The 25,758-nt window shown below is 53.8% G+C and overlaps 2 protein-coding genes across 2 annotated transcripts; both read left to right on the forward strand.

The window, feature by feature from the left end:
- The first annotated feature begins 1,898 nt into the window (after window positions 1-1,898).
- Window positions 1,899-13,557, forward strand: LOC131205328 (uncharacterized). The gene is made up of 6 exons (XM_058197393.1): window positions 1,899-2,217; window positions 9,317-9,826; window positions 9,887-10,916; window positions 11,188-11,484; window positions 11,553-11,801; window positions 11,868-13,557. Exons 2-6 carry the CDS (start codon window positions 9,347-9,349, stop codon window positions 12,380-12,382), a joined length of 2,571 nt encoding a protein of 856 aa, XP_058053376.1. The 5' UTR covers window positions 1,899-2,217; window positions 9,317-9,346; the 3' UTR covers window positions 12,383-13,557.
- A 2,417-nt stretch (window positions 13,558-15,974) lies between these two features.
- Window positions 15,975-25,626, forward strand: LOC131207382 (uncharacterized). Its single transcript, XM_058199996.1, has 10 exons — window positions 15,975-16,124; window positions 16,531-16,720; window positions 17,369-17,605; window positions 17,675-18,084; window positions 18,445-20,814; window positions 20,886-21,835; window positions 22,458-23,124; window positions 23,179-23,423; window positions 23,499-25,311; window positions 25,381-25,626. The coding sequence occupies exons 1-10, from the start codon at window positions 15,975-15,977 to the stop codon at window positions 25,405-25,407; spliced, it is 7,059 nt and encodes a 2,352-aa protein (XP_058055979.1). The 3' UTR covers window positions 25,408-25,626.
- The last annotated feature ends 132 nt before the right edge of the window (window positions 25,627-25,758 follow it).

Below are 25,758 nucleotides of genomic sequence, written 5' to 3' on the forward strand. Positions count from 1 at the left end.
TTTTATGGATTTTATTTTCTATGGACTGCATTGGGGGAAACAAAATTAGGGCAGGCATTATAGCTGGATTCGTTGGCATGCGTGAGCCATGGAAGACCAAACTTTCGGATTGGACATAGATAACTTATCTATTTTGGGAAAATGTAACTAAAATCCTCACTTTTAAAAAAGTATTATGAACGTCGACCACCTTTTTTAAACGAGACTGTTGGATTATAGCAACCCGTAGCCTTGGTTTATAGCACATCGGGTTGTGACATCTGTCAAACAAAAGTGCATCTCGCTCTAGCGCGTCAGCTATCCCTTTCCCGTCCACTTCGAAAGTCACTTCTAGAGGCCGGGAACGCAAAAATATTTGGTTTGCGAACCTACGAGCGAAAACCAGGGACCGGGAACGCAGAGGTTTCAAAATCTTCATGTCAGAAAATACATTTTTTGACGTTGAGAAAAGCGTTTTTGCGTTCGCTACGTTACGGTAATATAATAATAATAATTAAATCTCTATAAGATAATAACAACAATATAATAATAATACGTTGATACGTGAATATAATACGTTAGTATAGTAGGTTGTGCGCAAGGCCTAGAAAGTGTCAAGTGTTTTCTGCGCGAACTACTTTGAAGGTTTCGTTTTGTCCGTGTTTCGTTTGCAAAAGAGTTGAAAGAAGCAACAGGCTCAAAATCTCTGCAATAAAGTTAATAACAATAACACCGAGTTTCGCAGTGTAGCTTTCGCTGAATTCCGTCCGGAATACACAATCCGTGGTGCGATCACCACGTAAGAAGGAAATCGATCGATCGTAGGTGGAAATCGCAGCTCCGTGGCGCAAACGGGTCCGAATTACCGAATCGCGCCTGTGTGGGCGGAAAGGATTGTGAACCGCTCGAACTCGCTCCGTGGCGCTCCTAGCGTGTGTTTTTGTGTGTGTTCCGTACGGTGGCTAGTAACAATCGGGTATCGTTTTAGGTCGAGAAGGAAACCCCGCGCGTCAGAAAACCCAGTGGCCCCCCTTCGGAGGTTCCGTCGGGGCTCGAGAAGTGATGACGATTGTTGCCACCGGAGACGATGGAGTCTGCATCGCATTTTGTGAACTCGTCGGACCGAATCGGAGCAAGCGGGTGACGGTGGCGCAACAAGGAGCGAGCGAGAGAGCGCGACCCGGTGTTCCGTCTCGCGCGGATAGTGTGTTTTGGCCACTGCCTGTTGCGTGTGCCACCTGTGCGCGCGAGCGCGGGGTGGTGTGCGTTCACGTACGTCACAAACCCTCCCCACCCGGTACGAAACCCAAAACACACAAAAAAAGCCGTCGGCGGACCGTCGATGGATGGATGGACTGTTTCTGCGTTGGCCGCAAATTTCATCGCAAATTGACGAAGGATTAATTATCTCTCACTGCTGTGTGTGCCAGCGGCAGCACTCCTTATCTCTTGCGGGTGCCGCACAGTGCACGATTGCGAAATACTTCCCGCCCGGTCGTCCCAAAAGGAACAAATATCTATGTCACAACCACAGTGTAGCGCCCCGTCGCGTTATCGTGGCCCCGTTGCGACAGTGAAGATTGCGAATTTCGTGGAATTTCGTGTAATCGGATGGATCGGACCACGGGCACGTTCGTCCAGATAACGGGTGGTGGTGGGTGGCTCAGATTTTGTGCGTGGATTGTGCCCCACAGTGTGAGAGAGAGAGGAGAGGGGTTGAGATCGACCGATCACACGATCAGTGTTTGTGTTTGAAGCATTTCTAATTCCTTTGTGTCCTTACAGATCGATGCCGCGGATGAAGTGTAAAAGTGAATAGCGATAAGACGGGGTCCGTCCACAAATGATCACCCGCGCCCAGTGAGCCTGTACCTTCCCAAAAATCGCAAGTGGCAGTGCGTACGCCGGAAACGGCCCCATCAATACAACCGTAGAGACAACCCCCGCTTATCAGCTGTCTGTTCCGCCGGGTGATAGATAACGCGTGTGCCGAAGTACAGCACACTCCGTGGAGCCGCCCGCAGTGCAACCTAGAAACCTGCTGCTCCTGCATGTTCCGTGTGCGTGCGTGCGAATGAGTGGATAAAAGATCCGTGGATTTTCCGTTCCGCCCGAAATCCGGAACGAGCTGGTTTCGAAGGCCAGGGGCCACGCGGGCACCCACACAACGGTGAGGACAGATTGGAAGGCAGGCAGAAGAAACGCAAATCCGTCACACCGGCCGCTCCTTTTCGATAAGTAAGTGTCTGCAAAAATCACATCGTGGGGACGGCGTGGCTCGAAACCATACAACGTGCCTGTGCCTTTCCCACCTAAATTGGATAAATGACCGACCCACCGACCGGTCACTAAAGAGTTACCAAGGAAAGGGAACTGGAACAGGAGAACAGCTTCCAGAAAAAAACATTTTCCCGATCACGACCGTCGCGTTTCGTGGCACTTGCGTCGGTCCGCGTGCGCGAGCGCGAAAGAGAGCGCCGAAACGGAACGGCTTGGAACTCTTCTGTTCGGCCACCCCATTGCTGGTGGTTGTTGTTGTTGGGCAAAACAACAGATAGCAGCGCGGCGGCGGCGGTCGCGCCCGGTAGCGGTGGAAAAAAGGTGGAAAACCATCGGGGTGCGTTTTAATTTTATCCGATGATGGAATATTCGTTCCCGGGGGTTCCGTTCGCACACCGCTTCGAGCACTGCGGTTTCTCGCCTCCCTAAATGGGCGATCGATGCGGCGATCACTGATCCTTCCGCTCCGTAAATTCACTGGAGCGTATCGAGAAAACGTGCCCCCGTGGCTTATCAGCAGTTGCTGTGTTATCTTTTCGTTCCAACTTTGCGGCCCCGGGTTTCCGGTGGATATTTTATTTTTTTTCCCCTTGCCCCCGGGGGATTCCCTTCGACGGCTCCGAGATGGTGCCCAGAGAACGGGTTATCATTTGTGGCACAACAAAGCGCAGCACAGCGCAGTGCAAGCATTCCGGTGGACACGTGCCCTGTTCAGGGTTTCACGTTCGAAGAAGGCACATATTTATCTACTCCCGAATCTCGCACACAAGCGTGTGTAGAGGGCCTGTGGGCCTCCCACACAGCATTCCGGAGCGGACCAGGAGCAGAGAGTTCGTGAATCAATCACCACGGTTTCGCGGAAGTGTCTAAAAACACGATCCTTCGGGTTCGGCGGGAGGGATATTTTGCCAAAAATGATGACTAAATTGATCAGGGGGAAGTTAATTTGAATGACACACCACGAACACCCTTTTTGGCCCTCTCACTTCACCTCACTAATTACGTGATTTTTAGATGCTGGCGCGATGCTGGATCGTGCGGGGCCGTGAAATTATGCAACGGACCGGATTTTCGTCCGGTGTCCCGAAAAACAAAAACACAAACATTTGACCTTCCAATTCTCGTCGGGGGCCCGCTGTGGAACCACCCACTTCCGCCCACCGTACAGTCGGTGGTGGTGGTGGTGTATGTGCCGTCGTCGTCGTCGCCGTTGCTGCTGCGGAGATGACGTGCTCCGTGCAGGTGAGAGAGTACCGATCGCGGTACGATCTCTTAATTACCCACATCGCGGTTGCGCCACCACCCGGTCGCGCTCTGGTGTAGTGGTGGTGGTGGTGGTGGTGTTGGTGATCGGATGGCCACTGTACACACCAAATTTGCAACTATGTTTTTTTGTGTGGCGGAAGAGAAAGACACGATCCGATCGAGATCCGCGTACGGGCGGGCGAGATGGGGACAACAATGCGATTGTTGCGGGGTGCCTTAATTATTTGTCGTTTTCTTATGCTAATGTGGGCTCCCGTCCCGTTTGCCACCCCCGTCTGGCCACTGGCTCGGATCATGACGCCGTGGTTAATGAGCTAACCCACTCGCGTTACGCAGTTACGACAAGGTCGTCGACTATAGGGCCCTCTCTCTCTCTCTCTTTTTAGATTAACGCCTACCGACGAGACGGTTGCCCTCACCCTTCCCGGCACCCCCTTCAGAGTGGCCAGTGGTTTCGATCGCGCGCGCCCTTTGCGAATGTGGTGAATTTCGCGCCGCTGTGGTGTACTTCCCAAACATCGTTCACTAATCCACTAGCCAAAGGCTACACGTTGATGCAACATTGCGGCGGTCACACGGCGGTTTCTTACGAAAGCTGGCCCCGAAAGACGGATTTCTGTGTGCGTTCGGGTGTGGGATGTTTGGCGATCTTCGTTCAGCTCGTCTCTCGTGGTTTAGTATCTGTTTACTCGATCGCGCGAATTGTTCCTCCGTCCGCCGTCGCCGCTGCCGCTGACCGCAGGGTTTACTTAGCGCCGCCGTCCTTCTTCCTCGTTTGAGTCAAATTTTAAGTAGCGCTTTCCGCACGCGGCCCCGGCCCTCGCCGGGTAGAATGACGATGGGGGGCCCGTGGGATAGTTAATGTTATATTATTACCGTGGGCCGCGGCTTGTTGTTGTGTGTGGCGCGAGCGCTGGCCAGTGGTTTAGAATTTTTCATGAATGAACGCCACGGGTAACGCAGGTCCTCACGCGGCTGGGGGGTCCTGTGGCGCGCCCGGGGGAGTTTGTGTGTGTTTATAAATAACATTCCACGTTTCGTGCGGGAAAGCGCGCAGGGGCGTCGTTGATGGAGAGGTGGCCGCGATAGATAGAGATAAAAAACGGACGATCCCGTCCCGGTCCTGGTGAGCGAGCGAGCGAGACAGAGCGTGGAAAATGCTGACGTTGCGAATTTTATCGGGTGATTCTCGGGGGGATGGCTTGTAAGGGATGTGGGCCCGAGTGGGCGGCAGTAAACGATGCTCAAAATATATGGCACGGCCAAAAACGTCAGCCCCTGGCGGATGGCGCGCGATGGAAAAATGGGATTATAGGCGGCGTGTTACGGTTGATTGAGGATCAATAGGACGCGGATTTTTCGCCCCACCGAAACCCCACCTTTTATGGTGATCGCCCGGGAAATGGCCCGGGGTGGGGTTCCCCGATCCAGTTCGCGGGTAATTTGGCACGATTTATGTTTTCGCCAGTTCGTCGTACAAAATGGTCAACATTGCGTACCATCCTTTAAGTGCCATCCTTTGTCCCGCCGCCGCCAGCTCCTACTGGCTGCTGCTAATTGAATAAAAATGTCGCGATCTCGTGGCCTGAGCGCTCGCGCGGGAAAAATGGGGAAATGGATTGCGCAAAATACTTCACGCCTCGCGTGGCGCGCCGTCACTGCTGCCCATCCTGCTTTGCCGGGCTGACGTAAATTGCTTTAATTGAGTTTTCAATAAATGATGCTTGGAATTAAAAATATTTCACCCCGCGCCCGGCAGCGGCGGCGCCGGCGTCGGCGGGTTTGAGTTTCCCCGGGAACCATCCCGCCGGTTGGAATACTTTTCTTCGTCCCTTTTCGCGCGAGTTCGAGGTGTTCCGAGTGATCGTCCGGTTCGCGTCCGTCCCCCGGTGCGGTTTAGTGGGCAAAAATATGGAGAAAATTAAAAAAAATCCATAACCAGCAGTCCAATCCCATCGCGTGGCGTAGAGCATGGAGCAAAACAACCCGCCCGCGCTACTGCCCGCCACTTTTTTTTCGGTTCGGCTTATTTTAAGGTGAGAACCCATCTTCTTTATTTAGAAAATTCCGCACGCCCATGTGGGTTGCGGCTGGGCGGCCGCCCCGGGGGTGTCTCTCCCTCTCTCTCTCTTTCTTGTCGGTGGAACTTCCTTCCGCGCTCGTCACCGAGCTCCGATCGGTAGTTGACAGTGAACGGGGAACACAAAACGAGAACGAAGCATACCCCTCACGATGGCGATGGGAGGGCCGCAACCGTGGGTGTCACTCGTTTTTGGACTACGCCGTAAAATCGTTGCGAAAACCGCGTTGCGGGTGGCGGGACCTTTTGCGTCACCAACAACAACCATGCTGCTCCATCGGAGTGCTGGCACAGACACACGCGGACTCCCGTATACACGTGTCGGGGGGGTCGATTGTCCATATAAATATCGTTCTTGTAATGCCCCCCACCGGAGTGTGGCAAATAAGTTCCAAGACGCGGGATCTTTCTAAGACGTTTGTCAGGTTCCAAGGACACTCCAAAGATATGATGAAAGCAACAGAAAGAGTGTTCTTCTGATCGTTTTTTGCTGTGCACGAGTATTGAAACTGTGAACTTATTTGCCGCACCGTGCGTCGCGGCCAAATGTGACTTGCAACGCGCCGTTTGTGGGAAAGTCGGAAAAGTGTGTAAAGTTTTCCGAAGCTCTTTACTTTCATGATCATCATTCGAAGCATTCTTCATCCACTCGCACTGTGCGATCGATCGGCGATCTTACATTGCGGCTGTTGCGTTTTCGCTGCGTCCAGAAGTTAATGGGAAGATCAGAAGCTCTGCCCGCTCTTTTGGCCCATTCAGACGAGCAGCAACATTGTGGATTGTGGCGGTTCCCTCTTGGCACGGGACACACAGGACACGATCAACGTTAATGAATTCCTCCCGGCGGCGGCTGCGCCCGCCCTATCTTGATGTAGTAACACCACCGTAGACCGGTCGGCCTGCCCGGGGGACGGACGGAAAACAAACGAGCGTCGAAATCCTGCAGCTGCCACCGCCGCGGGGACGACTGTAAATTAAAATTTATTCCTTGCGCTAAGCGCAATAAGCCGCAGCTTCCGACCGCAAAATCGCGCACGTTAAATGATTCGTTGAGCCTCGGAACCCGGCGGTGTTTGTTGGCACTGGGCTTCGCTTACCTTTGCATTGTTTGTGGTACGATTTGGTGTAAGAATTCGCTCACGGATGAGGTTTCGGTAAATTATAGTCTAAGCGTCAAGCTGCGACGATCACTGTCGCCTGATCGACAACGATCGAGGATCATTTAATGTGCAGCAAATTATGTTGTCGGAGAACGGCTATCAACGGCACGGAACGGCAACGCTGGGTTCGTCGTGGGGCAGTTCCCCCCAGCCTCTAAATACCGTTTACATACTTCACATTTGGGAAAGAGGGAATATGTCCTCGACCGCGGCCCGAGAATGTAAACTATTGATGGCGCGTTAAGTGATTGAGAAATGCTAAAATGGGGCCTCGCCCATGGAGACGCACGGTGCTCCGCTCGAAGTCGGACGACGCCAAAGGAGGGAGGATTTATGGGCGCATTCCGTGCGCGCGATCAGGGGACAGATTTTATCTTCCTCTTTGGCCCCTACTGCTCGGCCGTGTATTTGTGCGGAGAAAGTGTCCACGCCGTGGTCGGTGGATTTTATTTACACACCTCTCTCTTGGCCTTACGCGGAATGCGATGGCCCGCGATTGCGACAGATTTGTTGCGTGCGAATGTTGCTTTGCGCCATCAGAAGCCAGGACGCGGATCAGCGGAGCGGATTTTCTTCCGACCTTGAACCTCGCGGGTTGGATGTGGCGGGGATGGGCCATCAAAATTTCTACGCATCATTGGGCAGTCCACGAGGAGGGCACAACCACGACGATGCAATCTGTGCTAACGTTTCCGTCAAAGTCAGGCTGATAAGGTCAAAGGAGCGTAAAGGAGTGGTCGGGTTGGGACCAAAACACACAGAGCATGAACTTGCAAATCAACGCACCAAGGTCCTAACGACCACCAGAAGAAGCATGTCGCTGGGGGGAAGTCTTTTAATGAGCGCGGTTCGAACGCGAGATGATAACGTCTTATCTATTTTTAGCACATGATTACATGCCCCCGCGCGCTCTCTCTTCCCAATCCATCGGCGGTGCCTTGCCCGGAGCGACCAGTGGGGGGGCGCACTTATCTGTCTACTTGGCGGGTTTGGAGGAGTTTTTTCTCCGTCCTCGTGAGATGCAACCGGTACGGGCCAGTTCCGCACACTGCACAGGCCGTGCCCGTGTACCCAACCCAAAAACGCACCCTCATCGTCTGCACAAACACATACCAAAAAAACACTCGCTCGGTCGACGGAGTGGCTGTTTTCGAATGTGGTGCGCGATACTCCTCCCTCGGTGGCGCAATTGGCTGCGTGAGGAATGTCGGGGGGGATTGCCCACAAAAACCCGACGGAGCACCCGGAGTGCGGAGTCCACACGGGGGTGGAGTGTTTTTTTTTTGGGTTGTTCTTATCAGCAGGGTCCAACTACTGTGAAGGGCACCACTCTGTTGCTGGCTTTGATACGCGTTTTGCATGAGTTTATGGGGGTCTCGTTCACATGACGACAGATTGCTGATAGCGCGCTGCTGGTTCGGTTGGGCAATTCGTGGTGTCGTAGGCCACATTCCTGTAAGGAGGTTTGGTTCGATCGGGGTCGCTCGCAGTGTTTCTGGTTTATGTATTCCGTTTTTATACACGACTGCTGTGGGTTAGGTTAGGGTTTTGTTGACAGAACGGGAGACAGAACTGATAAAGAATGTATAATATTAGTGAGATTTATATTGCTAGCTGACCGGAATTGATCCCTGTTAGCTGACCAAGCAATCACACAATCGCGGTAACGCGCACAGTAGGCTATGTGGATTTAGTATTTCGTTAGTCGTAGAAGCATTGCCCACTTAGAATCGAGAAAAGTTGTTTGTCTGCTAGCAGCGCCTCTGGTGGTTGGAATGGTGGTGAATATGGTATGGTAATGGTGCCAGCTAAAAAATATGGTGCCAGCAGAAGTACTGTCCAGAGGATCTGTCTACGAAGAGGATACTGCTCTTTCCTTGAATGTAAGCATTCAAACAAAGACCTAGTCGCTAAAACACGCGCTAGAAATTTGTACGAAATGTTTCTGGCGAGGTACAAAGAATGCTTGCTTATGGATGACGGAAAACCAACAAGGAAGAGTGCCTCGAAAAGCGAGTTCTATCATTTATTAAATTACACAAAGGTCCGGTTAAGTTTTGGCCTGATTTGGCACCCAAACTCCGCCCTATCGAAAATTATTATGCTTATTATCATGCTGCAGACATGTCGAAAAATGGGAACAAATTAGCCGCTGAGGTGCACCAGAGGATTGTGCAGAAAATTATAGGGCGCATTCCAAAGAAAGTGCGCGCCATCGATTTCTGAAATTTTTCTCTCAAAGTACAATAAAATACCTTCATTTTGACATGTTTCCTAAGTTAAACCAACCCCGAGATAGAGCTAATTAAAGTGTTCCCGATTCTAAGTGGGCCATGCTTTGGTACGCGTTGAAGGCTTCGCAAGTGAGAAGCCACGTCTCACTATGCAGAACTCTATTTTCAACAAACCAACTGATCATAGCAAACGTGCGACATGAAAAACACCCTTCTTTTAGAGTATAATGTGAACGAACGGTGTATCCTTTACGCATCAGAATTATCCCCTCCTAAAGTAATGCGAATCTTTACTCTTTCCGCCCGTTCAATTCCAGAGCTGATCAGCCCGTCGAGGATGGCAGAGTATGGCGACTAATCCTTTCAAGCAATCACCACTATCGACACCACCGACACCGAACAGCAGTGGCAGCAACAGTAACAGCAACAGTAGCAACAGCAGTAGCAGCAGTAGTTTCCGTCCGGTTGGCCAGGAGCAGGATTACGATGACCACCCGGTACTCGTCTTTCCCACGGCGACGACGACGACGTATTCAGCAGCGGCAGGAGTGTCCAGCAGCAGCAACGGCGATACCGCCGGCAACAGTATCCTAAAGCAACGTGCCACGTGTGCGTGCTCCAACATCAGCATTATGCAGCTGTTTCACGAGATGAAGCAGAAGTACCCTACCGTACCGGACACGGTCGTGTCGGAGCTCGTCACGCAGAACTGTCACGATCGGCCGGCGTGCATCGGCAAGCTGGAGGAAGCGGTCCTGGGAACGCCGGCCCAAACGACGTACCCGGCTCAGTCGATCCACAGTGGCAGCCTGAAGCGACGCAGTGGCGCTGCCAGCGTCGAGCGAAAGTTTGGCAGCGGGAAGCCACAGCAGGCGCAGCAGCAGCAGCAGCAGCAGCAGGAAGGGAATGGGTTCGCCAGTGGCAGCACGGCCAGCACCAACAGCAGTAGTAGCAGCAGTAGCCGAGAGGGCAGCGTCGACGGTGCGAGATTCGCGCTGCAACCGTTGCGTGGCGTCAGTGATATCATCGGCCCCGGACAGGGGCCGTCTCCCCTACTGCGGCCTACAACGCTGGCCGTTGGAGCATCGCCTCCCGTGCCACCGTTGCGCCCGAATCGAATAGCGCCGCAGTGTCCGGTCCCGGCGTTGATGAAGCCACCCGCCCCGGAGCTGGGTGAGACAGTGAACGTGCAGCTGAACGTGACCGTGTCACCGGGGCAGCAGCGCCACAAATCGACGATCTCGCTCCAACCGAAACCCCCGTACTCGTGCGAGCTGGCACAGGTCACCAGTACGTTCAACAACTGTCCACCGGCTGCCGCCGGCATTGTCACTGCGGTCAGCCCGCCAAACGCATCGGCGGGTGGTCCTGGCGGTCAGCGTAGCTCTACCTCGGTCAATCTGACCCTGCGCCAACCGACGGACGGTCGGCCACACTCGCCCATCAACATTCACGCCAGCCCGCTCAAGTATACGGCGGAGAACTTTAACGCCGTGTCGGGCATCCAGTCGAAGCTGGAGGTTACGTTCCGGGATGGGTTCGGATCGTTCAGTGCGATGCGGGCCCACGTGCCAGGCTACAGCCAGCAGCAGCAGCAGCAGCAGCAGCAGCGGATGCCACCGCCACCTCCACCACCGGATGCCGTTCCTCACCACCAGCAGCACCGGATGCCGCAGCCTCCTCAAATCACCCGCCGTGGAATGTCGGTCGAGGTGTCCGGTGGCCCAGAGCGCAATAGCTTCTGGCAGCAGCCCCCATCGTCGTCGTCGGGTCAGCCGGGCTCGCCACTATCAGCGTCCAGGTTCCTTTCGTCGCGGGACACTCTGGCGGCACTGATGCGAGGTGACCGCCCGGCCACCGCCGCTGAGAACGATGGACTGGCGAAGCAACTACGCCATCAGAACTTTATTGTGGCAGGTAGGTTCCGGTTCGCGTCCCCCGGGAAAACCGAGCGATCGTTTTTGCGTGGTCCGTCGATTGTCACCATCCGAACCGCGCGGGGTGATAACACACGAGCCTGAAGCGAAAAAAACACTCCATCCAACGCTCCACACTGATAAGAGAGGCTGTGGCCGAAAGGAAGCGTTTTGGAGTGGAGATCGGATCGGTGCGACGGCCCGCGCATCAGTAGTCCGCGTTCGTTCCGTCATGGCGTACTGGGTACATGGTTTTCTTCGTACTTCCCCAGAACTGGCCGTCTCGCAGCAGCTGGAGCAGAAGCAGCGGCTCGAAAAGGAGGTCGAGGAGAAGCGGATGCAGTTCGAGCGGATCTGCCGGGAGATCTACGTGCTGCAGAAGCCACTGCGCAGCATCGACGCCGAGTTGCTCGATCGCGAGGTGTTGCTGCTGTCGGCGGAAGTTGAGTTGCTGCAGAAGGCGGTAGACTCGTGCGACGATGAGGAGGAAGCAGCCCTAGCGGCCGTCGCGGCCAGCAACAGTGGACCGGTCATTTCCGATGGGCTGCGAGCACTCGGTGATGACAGTGGTAAGTAACGGCACCTTGGTGGAGAGAGACCGACAGACGTTAATGCTAATTCTGCCCTCCCTCCACAGGATCTCCAATGTTTCCTCCGGCGACCACTTCGGCCGTGTTTAATCGTCCTCCGCGTCCACCGCGGCCGCCACCGCCACGGGTCGCGGGTCAGTCTCCGTGCCCGAGCGTTGCCGGTAGCCTAACGCCCGGGACACCCCACGGTAGCCTCGGCCACGGCGGTTTCCCACCCGGGTACCCGGGAGTGTCATCCGCATCCTCGTCCTCGTCCTCGCCCTGCTCAACGTCTTCCTCATTCACGTCGAACGGTGGTGCGGTCTACGATCCCACGGCGGCGGCGGCGACCGCAGCGGCGCTTCGTCTCATACCGGGCGAAGGTGGCGGCGGTGGGCCGAGCAGCAACCAGCATCATCCGGCCACCTCGACTCTCAACCAGCCGTGGACTTGCAGCCTTTGTACATTCCAAAACCACGAACTGTTGCCCGCGTGTGAAGTCTGCTCGCTGCCGAAAGCATCCGGTACTCGATCGTTGGTCACGAATGGTGCTGTCGGTGCCGGTGCACCGCGGCCCGCGGATGACGGTGGAGATGTTGGCGGCCTCGGTGCTATGCTGCGACGCCAGCACCTGTCGGTGGATGCTGGCGTTGCGGCGGCTGCTGCTGCTGCGGCTGCTGTGGTCGGAGCCTCGGTTGGACCCTCGACGGCACCGCCGGCATACCCTGGGACCGACCTGGCCGCTGTACCTCCGGCGTTTATCGTGGCCACGCCCGTGGGTTCCTCTGCCCCACCGTCGACGACCTCAGCGCAACAGTCGCAGCAGCAGCAACAGCATCAACCGAGCCCACCACCGTTGCAGAATGCTCAGTATCAGAAATCATCCATCGAATGCTAAAACCAGCTTCTTCCAACTACTAACCCCCGGGCGGGACCGGGAATCGGATCGGAAAACCCGAACCAAACCCAAGAGAAGAACATCGCCACTTGTGCATGATCACGAGTTTGCCTACGAAAGCCGAACACCGATTCTCCGATTGGCAACGTGGCCGCGCAAAGTGTGCGTGCGCGTGTGTTTGCATGCGGCTAAATGTGTGTTTTAACTTCTCTAGTGTTTGCCTGCTTCGTTCATTTACCCCTCTTTCTCTCTCTCTTATCGCTCTTATCGATCCGAGAAGCTTCTTCGGAGATTGCAATGACGGGGATGCACACATTCCACGATCTTTTCTAGGCTTTGGCTTGAAATTAGGTTCAACAAGTTGCTTGCGCGTCGGTCGGTGCTGCTGATCGCCGATTTGCCGAGTGTCCTTTTTCGAACTGGTAAAAATGTGATACAATGACTAAAGTGATTCGAAAGGGTGAAGGTCGCTCCGGACCGATTCTTTCCACCACCACCACATTGTTTCAGGGAACAAACGTACACGAAACGTTTATTGTAGATTGTAAGTGCGCAGCGTGTCAGCGTGTTGTAGGGTAAACGAATACAAAAAAAGATGTTTGTAATCGGTGCGCGCCACAAAGCATAAATCATGATCATACCACAGCAGGAACGATAATACACTAGTGAGTAAAGTAGGATAGGAAAGGTGTAGACTAAGCGACCCACATACGGGTCGGCGTAACATTTAAAGCCCTACCACAGGACCATAACGAATGATCATACACAGCGGGAAGCTCGTCGTCGATACAGTTATTAGCCAGCACAGTAAAACCGCGCCGTGGTTTAGGGGAGCTATGGTACCGTCGGCCGACACCACCGACCGACCAAAATGAGAACACAACCACGCGAGCTGATTACAAGCGGTGTTTTGCGACTGAACCGTTATCACGCACGCGGTACGATTAAAAATAGATTATCGCACACAGGAGGATCACAGGCCCCAGAGAGAGAGAGAGAGAGAGAGAGAGGACACAAGCACATCGCGTCACGGCATCAACGAGACGCGTCGCGGTCTGTCATGTGCCGTTTGATGCCGTGTCCATCAGTGTGGCGGTGCTCCGCCGCCGTGCCGCTTCCTGTGGGCGAATGCAATTCCAAGACCGCTGCGCGCCCCGGTGCATTGCGATAAAAGTACCGAACAGCGCGTGTTCGGTCGGTCGGTGTTTGTCGCTTTGATGCCCCGTGCACCACGGCGACAAGGCACATGCATGCCGTAGCGAAAGATCAATGGGGACATATTTCTAACACCTTCTCTAACTATGTCCTGGCGGCGCGGTACGACGACCCGCCCCACGGTGGAGACAGTATGTGTGCGTTTGTGTGGCCAATTGTGCTGCTACAGCGCAGATTTAACGGAATGATTTAGCTAGGAACGTAGTTGTTTGTAAACGACAGAAACATATTTAACTTCAAATAGAGATCGGTTGTGCTTCAAATTAATTCATCTCGTTATCGTTGTGTTTGATTGACGCTGTCTTTATCGCTTGCGTGTGTTTGTATGCTGTGTAATAATAGTGTTTTAGTTAGCCTAAACCGTGTTTCCGAAAGCATTAGCCCACGATTGCCTCATGTGTTAATGGCCCCAAAATGTGTGTACTGGCAGCTTAACTTTCGCCTCATTTCCATCCTCTTGAAGCCAAACGCCATCACTTGTCTGTGCTGTAAGGTTAATTTTTACCCCCTATTCTTTTTCCTTCCCAGTCGTGGCTTCCGGTCAAGATATACACATTTACCTATCACCTGGACAAAACAGTAGGTGTTTGGCGCACGGCGCTCGGTGACGACGGCAAGCGAGAGCGCAATTTCACTAACACTGGCTCCCTTCCTTCCAGAGATCATTCATTCGTGGATCGTATCGTAGTGACCGTTAGCAGCAGCAGCCAACGGGAGCCAACGGGAGCACCGGAGCCGGAACCGCCCCGGAACATTCGTTGACGCACGTCCGGAAGGGGAGAGAAATAGACACACGCAAACACAATGGAAGCGGCGCACTGTGGTGCCGTGACGACTGATCAACAGATGTGCGCTCGATCTCGACGGGTGATCGAAACACGTCCGCGGGTGAGGGGGGTGCTTTTCGGAGAGAACGCCCCGAAACTGTCGGTGTGCCGGTGCAGTCAGACTGAACATCCAATGCCATAAACAATCGGCAGCGACAATGCGTTGGATGTAGCGTTTTGTTTGTTAACAATTAGCTAAATTTTCTGTATTCGCCCGCGCAACTAATTGCGTGTGTATTTGCGTGCGTGCATATTATTCGGTTGTGGCCGTTTTCCTTTGGGTGTTCTTTTTGTTTCCGATTACCGATTGTTTATTATTGTTGAACGGTGCGGTTCGCTTCGTGTTGCGTGGCGATAGCGTACTCGCATATAATTACACAAAAGTGCCTGGCACAGCGGTGGTGGTGGCCCTTTTTCGTGATGATGCCAACCGCCTAGCAGTTACCGACCGATTCCTGATAGTTCCTGAAAATAATTTTTGTTTTTTCGTTTCGCGGGGACTGCAAATAGGCCGTGACGTATACGTAAATTGGTGGGAAGATTAAGACAACGGCTGACGCAACCAAAAGGATGCCTTTTGGGCGTTTACGAAGAAAGAAGAAGCGCACACAATCAGAGCAATAATGATCGTCCCCCCTCAGGAGTCTGAAGTCTGCATTTTCTTTTCGATACACACTGATCTGACCACGGCCGAGCAACCCGAAAAAGGGTTGGTCACGGGGAGGTGCTTTTTGAAAATGGCAATGATGCAAACGATGTATCGAATTTTAGAACAAAAGAGGATAATCAAGCTTTAAAGAAGATGTCCGGCCATAAAACAACGGAAGAAAACAAAGTATGAAAAGAACTTATCGAAAAACAAGTTACCTAATAAACTAGAAACCTGCAATAAATAAACTGAAGCTGCAGTTCTTATTCGATTCCGATTTTCCATCGGTTTGTGCGTAACATGATCGCGGCCAAAATGGGCAATGGTCGTTGTTCCAGTCCGTTCGAAATCATTATTTAAAATCATGCAAACTTATGAACTGAATGTTTTAGTGTGAAAAGATCCATCTATTAAGAAAAAGTGAAATAAATTTACAATTTCAAAATTTACATAAGTTACAATAAAAAACTTATCCGTCGCGTTACTCACGCGTTACTCACGTTACATGCCATCCTTTCACCTTTCTCGCTCACTCACTAGCGATCTCTAGCCGTCTCACTTTCGCACCGTTTCATTGCTGAGTGCCGTTTTCTGGAACACCAGAAAACGCATATAGTGAAAAGTTGCTGTGTCTGTTGTGTCTGCCAATTAAATCGGCATAAATGTGCGAAATCGTTGACGGTGGGCGATAAATTTACGTGTAGCGTGTTCTTCGGTGTGTTAAGATCGTTTTACCGTTCGAATATAGTCGGTGGCATTAATTCCTTCGTCTATTTTGCACGTCCTTCCATTGGGCCAAAGATGTCTTCCATTGTACAGCTGCTGGTTTAGTAAAGCATCGCGAGGAGCAAAAATTTGGTGTTTAGCCGTTGCTCGGGACCCGGCAAAGGGTGATCACAGTATGGCACCGGGATCAAGTAACAATCAGAACAACAATGCAAATCACAACAACAATCGGCAGACGAAACCGAAATCGAAATCTTCGAAGAAAAATTCGGTCCCCCAGGAAATGGTTGCTCCTACGAGACGAGATCTCCAGCAGCAGCTGAATGTAAGTAAGAGAAAGCAATCGTTCCGTGGGTGCGAGAGCGAGATGTCGTTTTCGGCGAGTTCCATCGAGCGAGTCACTCACGAGTGGGCCCTCTCTCAAGCCGGTCAAAACAAACCGCGCTTCCGTCATTCGTTTGACGTTGGTTTGTTTACATCTGCACCGCTTTTCGTGATCGGCGAAAACGAAAAGCACCGGATTCACGAATGCGCACTTGCCGAGCCGGTGATGTTGGCCGTGTCGGTTAAATTTAGACCGATCTTTTTGCGGCTTTTCTCGGCGTCATTTAGTTGGCCGAAACGTTGAACACCGAGCGGACTTTGTTCGCACGCGCTCCGGAGCAGTGTCCGTTCTGATGATCGCGGTCCATTACCTGGCAGTAGTAGTGACAGCATTTCTACTCCTAAAGGTTCTCGTCGACTGGGCGGCCGTTTCCAGTGCGTCGTCGGGGGTGCAAAACAATTCGCAGCCACAACAGCAGTCGCAGCACTTTAATCTTCCCTCGACCAGTGGTCTGCAGCAGCACCAGCAGGGACAGAATATTCTTCTTAAACCACGCAACAACCGAACACCAGGCGAGGGAACCTGTTACGAAATCGGTGAGTCACGCCCCTTTGCAGCACAAGTAAACGCGCTCCATTTTCCGCGCTGGCCGAAACGGTACATCTCGAAGCGTCTCGAACGTTACAGTGAATGTGTCACGGAAATGTGCAAAGAACAGCTGTGGAACGTAATATCAGTCATTGAATGCATCCCAGCGCACGAAAATAAATTTAATTGAAATGGCCGCCTCACGCCGAAAAGTGCACGTGGCGGCTGGTAATAACTTCCGAGGGCCTGTACCTGTTTGGAACCATGTCCGGGAAATTGCTTCATTTTTCACTTTGGAAACAGTTCACGTTTGGTCAATGCTTGCTGTGCACCTTCTCGTGCCCTCAGCGATACACGGGTAAAGTTCTAAATTTAGCGCTGCTTGCGTCAAGGTGTAACCGACGCACTCGAGCACGTTCGAGGCCTCACTTTCGGATCCATTCTATCTAGTTCATTCTACAATGCCCGGATGAGGTGTACGGGCCAATCGTAGACTCGTAAACATTTGTCAGCCTTCGATTTCAAGGCCGTCGACATCAGAGACTGGTGAATCAAGACGCATCTAGTAGCCATCGCTTTCATCTCGCTTGAACAGCAACTTAAGTTGAATGGGCTGAAAATGGCTATTTTTATACTCTAATTTTTTATTGTTGTAGATAATCTCTCACTGCAAGATAATAGCCGCTACATACCGGTGCGACCGATCGTTAGAAGGAACCTACTGAACGAGGGCGGCAGTGGCGAACAGAGCGAACCGCACAACACCGCCGTCGGAGTAGTAATTCCAACGACACCGAATTCTTCACTTCAGCAGACATTCCGCTTAAACGACGGTGCAACAGCCGCGGTTGGCGGATCGACGAACAGCATCAACAATCTGCTGCACGGTGGCGGTGCGGCGAATCATCACTCGTTTCAAGGCTACGGATCGAGCGCCGGATTGGGAGCAGCTGCACCATCAGCGCCGGGCACCAGCGCCACTGGTGTCATACCGAAGCAGAACCATCCCGGTGCACTGCAGCAACAGCAGCAGCACGTGCTGAACCCTTTGCTGGTACTTCAACAGCAGGGACAAGTGGGACAACCACGTTCGACCTCGTCACCGCTTAGTTACCGCGTTCCGGATGGTGCATCGCAGAATCAGCTCAATTTGAACAAAAACTCTAATCATCACCAACAGTTGCATCAGGTGCACGCGGCCGCCGTTCCGTCGACATCGAGCGGTGCCCGTTACGGTGGTGCCCCCAACGCTTCGTCCGTTAGCCATTCCGTCGGCCCGGTGTCGGGTGGTACCGTCGAGGACACGCTGAATCAAATTCAGGAGTACATTAAGCTGACGACACATCTGATTTCATCCGTGCAGTTCGATAACGTGAGTGTCGCGTTCGCGCTGTAGTGTCGTTGAGAATGGGTGACGAGGGTTGTTACTTTGTGCCCATAAACTCCGTCACGCTGGAGGATGTGCGGCACTCCGATACGGAGGTGCGTTGCGTGTGTGTGTTTGTGTGCTCCGTCAGTCAGCTGCGCGGTCGGCCACTCTTTGCTGTGTTTTAAATGCAACTCGCTTGTTCCGCTTGTGGCTATTAATTCCACTTTTAACCCCCTTGTGCCTCTTAAACTCACAGATTGACGGATTCCGTACCGTACCGTAACAGTTCTCTTCACTCTGACGCTCATTGTGTATGCATTTGCCTCGTGCAACCTGTACTGATTCCCTGTTGTCCCATTTCAGTTGAACGGTGGTCCGAGACCGCAGTCCGTACAGAGCATCAGCACCAACCAGTCTACCACACCGGTGCCATCGGCATCGTGCGACGAGCTGCGGTATCGTGCGGAACCGGCATCGAAAAACATGCAAGCCCTGAAGGAACAGCAGGCCCACCTGCTACGGCTGCAGCAGGCCGCACGGCAACAGCTGCAGGAGATGGAGGCGATGCGCCAGATGCACACCGCTTCGGTTGCGCCACCACTCGAATCGTTCCAAACGGTGGAGCAGGTACAGGACGGCATCGGCAGCATCATGGAGCGGATGCGGGTACTGTCCACGTTCATCGCGAACCAGCAGGAACTGAGCAACATGCTTGGACCGGACAATGAGGACGTCATGTCGGACCAGGCGATGTTGCAGCAAAAGTTTCAAGAGTTACGCGACAAGAAGAGTCAAATGCACACGCTAGTGTCGGAACTGCAAACACTAAATCTGGACGCGAACCGGCAGTTTGACGGGGGCGAGGGTTCGAGCGAAACGCGCAACGTTCCTATCGAGCTAACGCACACTCCGGCAACGGCGGCCGATGCACGAAATGCAACTAAATTGTTCCTTGCCAACGCTGCCGAAGGAGTATCGAAGGGCAGCGCCCCGCTTAGTGCAACGGTGACCAATGGAGCAATGGCAGTGAATGGCGGTGGCACTGGACTGACGGACGACGATGAAGAAGGAGCTCCGCTGAACGAGGAGGAGTCGGCCGTGCTGAACGGGACCGCGGATATGTTGAGTGAAAAGATTAACGAAATCAACGCGATGAAGTCGCAGCTGCGCCGTTTGAAAGATATGATGGACACGGTGAAGCTGATCGAGGCAAAGACGGGCCACGAGTCGATCGATGAGGAGGAAGAAGATGAAGAAGAGGAGGAGGAAGGGGACGAGGACGAGGAAGAGGAGCAGGAGGCGGCTGCGGCTGCCGTTACCGGGTCCTCCGGTTCGTCGCAACGGCGCAGTCGTTCGCGATCGGTAAGCTCTGCTCCGATCGCTGCTTTTGCCAACCCACCACCGCTCGTGGGGCCAGGAGAGAGCGAGATGAGCAACCAGGAGCGCGAGCAGCTCAACAAACGCGTTGAAGCGCTGCAGGCCATGACGCAGGATTTGCGCGAGCAAGCGAAATCGATCGCCGCCGAACGCGATCGATTGAAGAGCGCCCAGACGGATCTGCAGAAGCGGCGCAACAATGTCGCTAATCTGCAGCAACAGGCCGCGGGTCAAACGAGCGAAAAGCTAACCAATCACGTCGCATCGTTCGTATCGCTGCTACCGGCGGGGTCTGCTGCGGCAACGCCAACGGTACCCCAACGACACCATCAATCGACGCCCGGGCCGAAGGAACGCCGGCAGATGGAGCTAAAGGCCGAGCTCGAACAGAAAAAGCGTGAACTGGAGCGTATCGAAAAGATGACGCAAAACATCAAAAAGAACGCTGCTGCTGTGGCCGCCGAAGACGCCCTCGCGTCCGCCTTGGTCACTAACGGTGACGGCGAAACACCGGAGGTCGGACCGTCGACGAGTGGTGTGGTGGCTCAGTCAAAGCGGGGTGGTCCATCGTCGGTGGTTTCGTCATCCGTGGAATCGTGCAGCGGAGCAGGTTCCCACCACCGTGGGACACCGTCTGCCCCGAGCATACCGCCTCCGCCGGCACCGTCCGCCATCAGTGGCTCGATGCAGAACAATACGGCCGGTAGCAATGCTACGAACGACTCGAAAACCAACTCGGCCGACTCGGGGGTGACGTCGGACATTTTCGCTCATGCGCAGCTGGAATCGGCCAGCTATCAGTCGAGCAGTACGCGCAGCTTCCCGCCACCGATGCCGGACATTTGCAATCGGAACGCTAGCACCGACCGGTACCGTCAGGCGAAGCGAGGAGCGGACGTTGACGGAGGTGAGGTCGGTGTGCTGGATGTGGGCGCCTCGGGTGCCGCCACCTCGTCCGGAGGGGCCGTGCGCGATCGCACCTCACCGTGGCCGGTGTTTGGCAATGGCACTGGCGCCGGTGCGGGATTGTCCAGCTCGAACACGGGTCCCCACAGTCCGCCCTACGGTCACCATCCGTACGGTGCGATGCATCACGATCTGTCCCATCACGGAGTAGGCGGCGGTGTGTATGGCGCAGCGTACGGAAGCAGCTGGAGCACCGGCGGTGGGCCGTTCGGCGGAATGTCCAACCTGTTGCCACCGCATGCGGCCACCCCGAACACGCCGCCCGATCCGATCGTCTTTCAGCACATCATGCAGACGCAGCAGATGCTCATGAACTCGATAACGCAGTGCAACCAGTTGCTATGGATACAGCAGCGCGAAATTCATAACCTCAACAATGCCGTGCTGTTGGTGAGTGCTCGATCGTTGATCGACGACCGTTCGCAGGGTCATAATTGATTTGTCTCTTTCTACTTTTGCAGCTTCAAGAGAGGTTGCTTGGCACCAACAACAGTCTGTTGCTCCACGAGCCGCACGGTCCTACGGTGGCCGCGGCTGCTGCACTTATTCGAGCGGAATCAACGCCGCCGAGCAACGGCTCGATACACGTTTCGAACGCTGCCACCGGCGTCGCTGGCAGCCTGTACACTCGGGCACGTTCCGAGCAGCCGACCATGGCCATCCACCAGCAGCAACAGCAACAATCCTCTTCCCCCTTCCACCACCAATCCCAAGCTCAGTCGGCTTCCCTACCGTCCACCGCCGGTATGCTTCAGCAGCAACTGCAGCATTCGATGCAATCCTATCACCCTGGCCAGCAGCAGCCCCAGCAACCGTACAGTCCGCTTGCGATGCCGCAAACACACGCGATGCTATCGCCGCAGTTGCTTACGACCGCAGGACCGAGTTCCAGCGCGGTACTACCGCTGCCGTCCCACTGCTCGGTGAATCAGCAAATTCAGCGTAACAATACTAACATCTCGCAGATTGGTCTCCCACCGAGCGGGGCCAGTTCGGGACGGTTTCGCTCGGGTGTGCGCCCGCCGCTAAACATTAACACGCTTAACAATGCTCTGTACGACGAGCCACCGATCGCGAGTGATGGTGGTAGCATGATCAACAATCTGGCACAACAGACAACGGCGACCAACGGCCCGATGTTGCCCCCAGCGTCTTCGCCAACGTCATCGGTTCGCTTCGGAAACCATTTCAATAATCTAAACAACACCAGCAGCGTCCAGAACAATCTGGCCACCAACGCCAACAATATGCAGGCCCCGCCGCAGCAGCAGCAGAATAACTTGAACCTGTACAATCAGCAACAGCAGCACGGGCAAGACTCACCGTCGTCGCAAGCGCAACAAACGCAGGCCCTGAACAATCAAGTCCTGCCGGGAGTGAGGGCCAATAATTATTGGGATAACTTCCGAAGGTAACTACACTGCCGGCGGCGGTTACGGGCGCGGGTTGGTAGAAAGCTTTCCTTGAGACATATTTCGTTTAAGTTTACGGTTATTAGTTTTAGGAGCGCCCAAATTGGCGCCAGAATGGTAGGGCTTTTGTTTCGGTTTCGCTTAGTGTAATTAGGATATAGGGCGCTCCGTTTTGCTGGAGCCTTGGGTCGCGCACGCACCGCCATGTGGCTTCCTTCTTTTGTTGCCCTCCGTTTTCCTGGTCCTTTTCGTTGCGCCTTGCTGTCCAAGTAGATCAAGGGGTGGCAGACTTGGCCACTCAGCAGCTCTCCGTTAGAGCACCAAAGTAAAGATTGTTGGTAGAAAGTAGTTCTGCCTTGGTCCTGTTTTGACACGAACCATGGTAAGTGGTCTGTGTGTTAGTGTGTGCATTGTGTGTGGTCTGTTTGTACGTGTGCTAAACGCGATCTTCGTGGTGCGATTTTCCATTTTGAGCTTTTCTTCGTACATGTTTTCCGATTGGCGCTCTCCTTGCCGTGTTCTTTTTTTAACGTCATGCCGTTTGTAGTTTTAAAGTTTTCACTTTAACCATGTTATCTTTGTATTCTTTCGAATTCGTTACTAATTGCTATTCGTTTTCAGCTACTCAAGACAAAATCTTCTCTCGAGCAACAGCTGCAAGAGTAACGAGGAGTCCTGTGCGTACGGAGGGGGAGCTGCTACCGGTGCAGCCGGAACCGGTGCGGCCGGTAGTGGCAGTAGCTCCGGCAGTGGTTGCAATACGATCAACAATCAGCTGCAGCGCAATAATAGTAATGCCACGAACCAGTACATGAACAACCAGACCAACAAGTATCAGACGATCAACATAACGCGCAACAACTCGCTAAGCAATGCCAACCAAACGACAAACGCGGCCGGAATGTGTCAGGAAGTTGGCGCAGGTCCTTCGCAGATGATGGGATATCAGCAGCAGCAGGATCAATCGTTTGATGGAACGCCAGAGTTGGATCATTCAGCGGTCCAACACCAGCAACCACACCATCATCACCCGCGGCAGCACCATGCGGAGACGCATATGCAGCACCCTGGCACCCAGCATTCTTATCCACCGCAACCGCCACAGCATCAACACCATCAGCAACACCGCCAGCAACCGATGGGATCATCGGCACCGGTACAAGAATCGCCACAAGCGGCATCGCCGTTCCAACATCATCCTCATCATCCATTGCAACCTCCGGTTCAGCAGCAGCCGCGGCAGCAGCAGCGTCACCATACAGCTGCAACGCAAGCCGGATCACCAGCCGTAATTGATCCTCGCGCACCGTCGGAACACAGCCAACAGCACGCGTCGTCCCAGCACACGACACCGCTAAATCAGTCTCACTCGCTCGACCTGGGAGAGCTGCAGTTCCACACCAACCCGATCAATCTGGGGCTAGCCAACAAGACGCACCCGAAGGCGAGTGGTCACAAAAAGTATCCTCTTTCGCTGCGCTCCTGCCGGGATGCGAGTGTTGGTGGAGAAAGTAGTGGCGCTTGCTACGTTTCCGGCGGTGGCGACATGAACCTGGCGTCGGCCTGTACTTATCAGCACGATTCAAAGTAAGGAGCAGCGATCGGTAGTGATTGTAGATCGTCCGTCCGTTCATCTTTTAATGCGCTTCCATTTTTCCGCAGATCCACGTCGAAACTATTCGAGGCATTGAAGGAGAACGTGTACCAGGAGGTGAAAAATCTGATCACGGCCAACGAATCGCGGCCACACTTTCTCATCCAGCTGTTCCGCGAGCTGCAGCTCATCTCTTCGGATCCGCTCCGGCAGCGAACACTGCAGTCGATACAGGAGCTCTACAATCGGTACATTGAGTCGACGCTGCAAGAGGAAGCGCACGTGAATAACGTAGGCAGTAACAATCTGCTCGCCTCCAGCAGCGGTGGACCGCTGGGTGATGTTGGTGGACGCGGAGCGACTACTGCCGACAGTGGTGGTGTTCCGCTTGGCGAGTCCACTAGCTCCCCACCACACGATGCACTGGACGTTGATCCATCGGTAGTCGTTGAGCTGGAAGTGGTTCAAAATTATACAAACCTACGGCAGCAGCAGCAGCAACAACAGCAGTATCATTTTGTCCCCAGCACACCAGACATCGGTTCCGGATCGCGCCCAACGGTCGATCAGTCGGCAAACGGTTGCTCACCTCCGGTGGCCGGTGGTCCGATGAGCCAGGAGCAACCGTTGGTTGTAGCCGGTCACGCACGACAACAATCACCACCGCTGGCCGTGCCCAACTCGGAGATCATTAACATCATTATGGGCGACATCGTGGCGGTGATCAACTCGGTCGATTACATCAACGATTCGGTGCTGTTCAAAATTGCAGGAGTTATCTGCAATCATGCTACGAGCGGTGGCGGCCAGCAACAGAACGGGGGCAACAGCGCGGCCGATTACGGACAGCAGCAACAGCAGCAGCAACATCATCATCACCATCATCACCAGTATCACTATCATCATCATCTTCCGATGGGTACGGCAGTGCCCCGATCAGCACCAGCGTCATCGTCCGCTGCCACTTCCCTCCTGGCGGCGGCCTCGTTCTTGTCCGCGCAAGCAGACGAACCGACCGGTACCGGCCCTGGCCCTACCGTGGGTCGTCTTCCGCCCCCCGGCGATGTGTTTAACCGGGAGGACTTCCTACGCCATCTGGAGAGCTGGAATCGGACCGATAAGGATGAGTTCATATCGAATTTGGAAAACTTTTTGAACAACATTCTGCTTCGATCATCTGCGGTGGAGAACGAGGAGGAGGAAGAGGACGAAGAAGATGCTATTACCGGTAGCGGTGTGCTCGGCAGTCAGGCAAGGCGTGCGATCAGTGACGAAGTTCAACCGGAAGCGATCGGTTCGTCTACTGGCTTCGAAGACCCGTACGGTCCGGAGCATGGCCATGTTGCTACTGGCGACGAAGCTACCGGTGGTGCTGGTGGTGCCCACTCGTCATTCGTACCTCCAGCCGGCGGCCGATCGTCGGTAGAGTCGGCCGTGGTGGTCAGCAGTTCGAGTTCGGCAAACGCTTACGCTTCCACAACGTACGATCTGGCGGAAGCTGATCAGGTTTGCGATCTGGATTCTTCCGGTTCGAACTGTGTGCCGGAGAGTGTAGCGGAAGCGACGGCTGCGGCGATCTCCACCACATCCGAGCATCCGATCGGTCATGAGATGGCATCGTCGAACTTTGTCGATGATCGATGGACGGTGGTGGTGCAGAAGAAATCGATCTCGACGACGAAGGACGACGAACCCAGCGGTGGAAGTGGGTCGGTGGGCGGAGGTAGTGAACCGAGGCAACGCACGGCACCACCACCACCGCACCGTGCCACGGCAGGACCATCGAGCGCCGTGGTGAATGGCGGTGGAAACAATGGAAATAACATTAACAACAACTGGCAATCGGAAGAGGTGGCCGATGAAAATCTCGATCAATCGGAGGTAAGGGAGCGATGATCGCGGGAGCGCTTTCCGGTGGAAGTAGGTAATGAACCGATCGTCTCTTTCCAGGAACAACTTCCACCATCGTTCTACTGAAAACGGGACCCGTGACAGTATTGCCATTTTGCCATCCGTAGTAAGTTCTCGATTGTACGTACCACTCATTGGATGCCGGTCATTTTCCTGATTCCCCGATATAAGCACTGTTCCAGTTGACAAACAGCGCCTTGCTGTGCATTTGTGAGTAAAACATAAAACAATGTACACCTATTTAATACACACCCCATACAGAGACGAAGGAAACGCGCATAATATATTGAAACTATCGTATATCAGTGGATCCGTATGACTCCGAGTGGCATATTTGATTGGCGCAAGCATCCGAAAAAAGTGAAGACAGACAGCAGGTTCGTTTTAAGCTTTTATTGCCCAACTTTTTGCACTAAA

Source organism: Anopheles bellator, chromosome 1, assembly GCF_943735745.2.
Source record: "Anopheles bellator chromosome 1, idAnoBellAS_SP24_06.2, whole genome shotgun sequence".
In the NCBI taxonomy this organism is placed as follows: Eukaryota; Metazoa; Arthropoda; class Insecta; order Diptera; family Culicidae; genus Anopheles; species Anopheles bellator.

Excerpts from the sequence above, each read along its gene's own strand:
- LOC131205328 (XM_058197393.1), top strand. The coding sequence starts at position 9,347 with ATGGCGACTAATCCTTTCAAGCAATCACCACTATCGACACCACCGACA. Across the intron at positions 9,827-9,886 it reads GCCTGAAGCGACGCAGTGGC|CAGCAGCAGCAGGAAGGGAA; the intron begins GCTGCCAGCGTC and ends CAGCAGCAGCAG. Across the intron at positions 11,485-11,552 it reads AGCACTCGGTGATGACAGTG|GATCTCCAATGTTTCCTCCG; the intron begins GTAAGTAACGGC and ends CTCCCTCCACAG.
- LOC131207382 (XM_058199996.1), top strand. The coding sequence starts at position 15,975 with ATGGCACCGGGATCAAGTAACAATCAGAACAACAATGCAAATCACAAC. Across the intron at positions 21,836-22,457 it reads TATTGGGATAACTTCCGAAG|CTACTCAAGACAAAATCTTC; the intron begins GTAACTACACTG and ends ATTCGTTTTCAG. Across the intron at positions 23,424-23,498 it reads ACTTATCAGCACGATTCAAA|ATCCACGTCGAAACTATTCG; the intron begins GTAAGGAGCAGC and ends ATTTTTCCGCAG.